The 6,000-nt window shown below is 47.7% G+C and overlaps 1 protein-coding gene across 1 annotated transcript in view; it reads left to right on the top strand.

Annotated features, from left to right (window-relative positions):
* Positions 1 to 216: 216 nt before the first annotated feature.
* Positions 217 to 6,000, top strand: part of USP46 (ubiquitin specific peptidase 46) — a 73,512-nt gene continuing 67,728 nt past the window's right edge. Inside the window, exon 1 of the mRNA XM_032274163.1 lies at positions 217 to 440. Within this exon, the coding sequence (XP_032130054.1) occupies positions 405 to 440 (36 nt within the window). The 5' untranslated portion in view covers positions 217 to 404. The remainder of the gene's footprint in view (positions 441 to 6,000) is intronic.

Raw genomic sequence — 6,000 nt, 5'->3', positions numbered from 1 at the left:
CGCCTGGCTCGGCGTTCCAGTCCGAATAGAGAGAGGCAGGGAATCCAACGGAAAAGCAGGAGGCCAGGCCCGGGCGGCGCAGTGGGGCCTCGGGAACCCGGCCCGGAGCGCTCGGAGCAGCAGGCGCGGACTCACGCAGCGCACCCCGGCCCCCCTCCTCCCCGCGCTGCCGGCCGCGGCCCAGGCTCCCTCGCTCCGCCACTCCCCGCCCCTCCGCGCTCCCTCCCCGCCCTCCCCGCGCCGCCGCCGCCTCCTCCTCCCGGCCTCCCTCTCCCAGCCAAACTGAAAGCCGGACCCCAGGCCGCCGCGCCGCCGCCCGGCCTCCCCGCCAGCGCGCCACCATGGGCAGTCCCGGTTTCCCCTTGTAAAGATGGCGGTGAGGGATCGCTGCAACCTTTAGACTAATGACTGTCCGAAACATCGCCTCCATCTGTAATATGGTGAGTGGCCAAGCCGCCTCGGGGTCGCGCCCGACGCGCTGCGAGGCAAAGAAAGGGAAGCCCGAGCAGCACACGCGCCGGGAGCGGCGGGGGTGGCGGGGGCGGCGGGGTCCGCGCAGCCAGAAGTTCCTTGCCCCTGGGCTGGGCGCGCGGCCGCAGCCCCCGGAGCGGCCGGGGAACGTCCCCGCGCCCCCCGCGCCCCCAGCGCCCGCCTCAGCCCCGGGACCTCGGAGCCCACCAGGCGATCCCGGGGCCGCGCTGCTGCGCCCCCGCCCTCGGGTTGCGGTGGAAGTGGCTTGAGGGGAGGGGAGCGACCGAACCTGGACGTCCCCGGGGAGGGGGTGGGGGACAAGCTGGAGGTGGGGGCACCCATCATCTTCTTGCTGTCAAGACAGCCTTGTTGGACTCCCAGACTGCCCTCATCTCATTCTGAGTTCAGTCTTTTAGAGGTGTTTAAAATTCACTTAGCAACAGCAGTTGTGTATCTGGAGAAATGGAAATGTAATAAAGCTGTAAAAAAAAAAAGTGCAGAATTGTGGCTAGAAAAGTGAACTTCAACCTGGTTTGAAAAAGTAACGTTATTTCCTCCGAATGCCTCAGTTTCATCATCTGTGAAAGAGGGACAAGGCTCTGTAGCAGTAATATTTGCAGGCCCTAAGGGTGGGGCTGGCTGTGGGCTTGGAGGAGGTCTCCAGGGTTATCCTGTCTGATCCGCTGTAGACCTAGCGTAGGCTCGTGGGCATGGATACAGCGAGGGGCATCGCTGGGTTCTGATGCAGTCCGGGCCCATGACGTGGTGGTCACTTTGAGTTTCCCCCATTGCTTTCCCATTTTCTGTAGGAACAGCCTCCAGCCCTTGGGTCCCCAGGGTGGACCTGCTGGCACCTCCACTTGTCAGAGCCTTTGGGGAACTCAGACTGGAGTAAGGCATTGCTGTCCTGTGCAGGGTGAGATGATGTGTGCTTTGCCTCCATTCTTTAGGTGGCAGTGTCCTCCCAGCCCCCTCCCACGTGCACCCCTGGAGGCAACACGTGTTCTTATAGTGCCAGTTTGAGGAAAACCTCTCTTGAAGCTAGTAATGCTGGCCCCTAAAGGGGCTCCATGGAGGCTTGATGGAGAAGCCTTGGTGTAAGGTGATCTGGCTGCCCTTCCCCCTCAACATAGCTTTTTAAATCTTCTGTCCCACATTCTGTTGCAAGATCAACACATGGCAAAGGAGCATTCAGGAGCCTTGTGTTAGCTCAGGGGTGGAACTGAGACCCTCTGGCTTCAGCTTTCAGCACAGTGGGACGTGTCACTGCCACGGCCAGCAGAGCAAATGCTGAGGCCTCCCAGAGTGATAGCTGCACAGATACCGGTGCAGGGCGATTCCAAACGGGGAGTGGATCCTGGAGCCTTTCTGGTTTTTTCTTTTTTTCCTTTCTCTTCGAGGAGACAGGTTTCTGTTTTTCCTTCCTCTCCTTCCTATGAAGGGGCTGCTTGGGAAGAGGTGATGCCTTCTCAGTTTCTCTCTCCTAAGACCAGCTCCTGAGGGAACTGTGAATCTGGAGCAGTTTGAATACTCTTTCATGTCTGCTGGGGTGGCCGCAGACCTAAGGCTACTACAGGGTAGTGAGGCTCGTCCCAGCCCTTGGTGGTGTTCTTGTCCTGCTTGTGTGTGGAAACTTGAGAGCTAGCCTGTCCCAAGAGGAAGCCAGCCTCCAGCTTTTATTCCCTCCCCTCCCCCTCAGTGCAGCTGGGGCTTCCTGGCACACCTGGGCTGAATGTCTCAGAGTGTTTCAGTGAAACTGAGCCAGGGAGACAGGGTGCGGGGAGGACCTGAGAGGAGCAGGCCAGTACTGCCCTGAGGGTTAATATCTCAGGTGGAGACCTAGAAAGGTGCCAGATTTAGGACCATCGCCCACATGAAGTGAGGAACCAGTAATTCATAAGGAGTCTGATGTTCTTATTTAGACGCCGTGTCTAAAGAGAGTGACAAAGAGTCTGGGTTCTAATGTCAGACTTCCTGAGTTCAGGGCCTGGTTTTGTTTTGTTTTTTTTTTTGACAGGATCTCACAGTGTCACCCAGGCTGGAGTACAGTGGCATGAACATGGCGGCTCACTGCAGCCTCCAACTCCCAAGCTCAAGCAATTCTCCCACCCCACCTTCTGCGTAGCTGGGACTACAGGCATGTGCCACCATGCCTGGCTAATTTTTGAATTTTCTGTAGAGAGAGACTGGATCTTCCTGTGTTACCCAGGCTGATCTCTTTTTCCTGAGCTCAAGGGATCCTCCCACCTCAGCCTCCCGAAGCACCTAATTACTGCTGTGAGCCACCATGCCTGGCAGGTCCTTGCTTGTTGGCTTTGTGTCCTTGAACAAGTTGCCAGGTCTTAGACATTCCTTATCAACCAAAAGGAGATGTTATTATTGTTGTATTACTTGGGCACAGGGCCTGGTACATGGCTGGAACTCAGTGAGTGTCATTGTCAGCATCATCTTTCTCATTGTTATGTCATCTACCAGGTGTTTAAGGAACAGTGGAGATTATGCCATTTCAGACCTGGTAGAAGCAACCATTAATATAAACACCTCCTGTGTGTAGGAAGGCTGGAGTGGGAATCCTTAACCCTGCCCCCTGCTCAGGTCACCCCTGCCCCTCCCAGTCTTCCTTCTCAGAGGAGGAGGCCAGGTATAAGGAAACTGCTGTCTTTCACCGGATCAGACATAAATATTCATTGGACCTCTCTTTAGATTCTTCACTCAATAATGAATTGTTTCCAGGTAGGTGTCTTACAGGTCACTCCTCACTGCTTAGCTCCTCTGTGGGCCTCTTACTGACTCTTCCCACCCCTAAGTTCAGTTGGTCCCAGCTGGTTCGAGTAGAGTAAGTGGGGATTGCATTTTTTTATTTTTTTAAAGCAGATCATTTGACATATTTTGAACTGGCTGTTATGTGCCCAGAAAGGATGTTAGAAGATACCATTTTTCTGGGTAATAGGAAAAAACCAAGATCTATCATCGAAAAGTGGATTTGTTTCCTCCCCCAGACAAGAAATGACCCAGCAGAGCAGAAACCAAACTTGTAGCAGATACTTTGTGTGATTGAGAACGAAACATCCCTTCTTTTCCCCATACTTCTTGCGCCAGTTTTAGATATAGGAAACTTGGAAAATATCTTCATTCCTCCACTTACCTACCCGCTTGCTGACATTTTATTGTCCATTGGAAGTTTGGTACTGGTTTCCATTTGTTTTAATTTTTCTTCTGTGTGAATTCGTGCCGTGGTAATTCTTGATCAACTTGCTCAGGGCAGGTCAGCTTGGCCACACAGCAGTGTCTGGTTCAGAGATAGTAAAGCTTGTTTGGCTGGTGTGTTGTAATTTTCGTAATGCACTAGCTGCTACCAACCATGAGGAAATGTCTTCTGTTGATAATCCTCTGATTTTTTTTCAGATCAATGAATTTTACTTCCTATATGTTTTTATGGCCCTGCAAATGGAAGGTTTTTGTTTTTGGATTTTTTTAAGTTTCCTGTCTGAAGAGCTTAAGGAATTTTCTAAAAAGGAAGCATTTGTTAGAATAAACCAAATGTGACATACCAATGCAAATTGGTCCAGATCATCTGACCTTATTTCATTTGTTAATAGTGCTGTAAGATGTACCTCTGAGAAAATGCCATGTAACAAATAGATTACGAGTTTCGTTCCAGTAAATGGCCATCTGTTGGGGACCTGCTATGTTAGTGTTGGCACAGACTATACTCAGGTGCTTAATAAATGAATGAGGTGGGTCCCTGTCCCCAAGGGGCTCAGCTGTTCCTTATCTTGTTGGCATAACATTGGTAAAGATGAAACAATTTCAATACAGTGTGATAATCAGCACAGATAGAGGCTGGACAAACTCCCAGCAGCTGTGCAGTGGAAACACAACAGGACATTTCAGAATATATTCTTGTTTGACCAAAATTGGATACACTTTCTACTTCTGGCTTTTATTTTATATGAGGACATGATTATAGTCAGTGTGAGTTAGAATTGGAAGCTGCACCATTGGGTGTCTTTCCAGTTAAGCATGAATCTAATGGTGCTTTTGGGCAAATTGTTGTATTTCCAGGGACCTTAGTTTTTCTCATCTTGTAAAACTGATTTTCTTTTTTTGGTCGTGAAAAGCTTCTTAGTAGAATTTCTTAAAGTCTTTATGAAAATCTGCACCTCTTAATTGGTTAGCCACCACTTCATTACCTAACTACCTTGTTTAAAACTGCATTAAACTTACCAGATATTAGCATTTTAGCATCTGTAGAACAGCCTCAGGATAATTTTTGACACCAGTTTGAGTGCCAGATTTGAGTTATTTTAAATAAATGAAGTAGGCTGGGCATGGTGGCTCACTGGTAATACCAGTATTTTGGGAGGCCAAGGCAACAGGATTATTTGAGCCCAGGAGCTCAAGGTCAGCCTGGGCCACAGAGTGAGATCCATCTCTAACAAAAGCAAACAAACAATAAAATCATGTAAATAAAAACATATACATGTAAATAAATGAAGTTATCTTGAAATAAAGGGAAAGTAACATTAAAATTTTGAAACAAAACTAGAGAATTTTTATAGTTTTATCTTGATAAGTCAACTACTTACCTGAGGCAAGTATTTTGAAAATGGTTGGAAACAATTTTTTAAATTATTAAAAAATATGTCAATCTTGTGATTTGGGGGAACAGATATCTTGCCTTTTCCTCTGTTACTGTGATTCATGCTTTCCATTCTCAAAGATAGTTGGCAACTGTAAGTGTAGTTAATGTATCAGCTAGGCGTAAAGTCACGTGAGGGTATACGCTGATAGTTGTTGGAGTTAGAAAATACAGTCTAAGGTGAGGTGGGCTAATGTTTAAAGAAAAGCAATTCTGTTTTTCTGGCCCCACTGGTCTCATATGCAGGGGTTTATGTTAGGTCAGGACCTGACAATTAGGTCTTCGGATATTTCTGTTTTTCTTGGAATCCTCAGAGAAAACAAAATTGAATGTCAGTATTTAGTTAGAATGAAAGATTATAATACCTTTTCTGAATAGCAACTTTTATGTGCTTCAGTTCACTCATACCATAAAACATATTTATTTAGTTTTTACTAAGTGGAATTTTGGTATGTTTGGATGATAATCGAAAGCATTTTCAATTTTGATTCTCTTAGCAATCAAGAGAAATTTCTCTAGCTCAGATGTCTCTTTTCCTCCCCTCCTGGTCTTTCTAGTTAGTGTGAATGGGTTGGGGTTCCATGATGGTATTAAATTCTGTAGTATAATCAGAAAGGTATTTGATAATCCCCTATCTCTATCTCTAGCCTACCCATGAAACCACCCAAAGCGAAGTACTGGAAGAGATGTAAAAGATGGTGTCTTTTGGTTTAGTTAACGTTTATGGTCCAATTATTGTAATGTAGCTTCTTATAACCCTTGGTTGTGGTGGAACCAAATGCTGGTCTAAGGGTTTGAAAGGCCTTGCTGGCCTTTAAGAGAGAAGGCCACTCAAAAATGAACCAGCAAAATCTTTCTTTTTTTTTTTTTTGAGATGGAGTTTTCTC

The sequence above is a fragment of the Sapajus apella genome, unplaced genomic scaffold (genome assembly GCF_009761245.1).
Source record: "Sapajus apella isolate SASKATOON/1434 unplaced genomic scaffold, GSC_monkey_1.0 scaffold5, whole genome shotgun sequence".
NCBI classification, from domain to species: Eukaryota; Metazoa; Chordata; class Mammalia; order Primates; family Cebidae; genus Sapajus; species Sapajus apella.
This window is presented reverse-complemented; position numbering and strand designations above follow the sequence as displayed.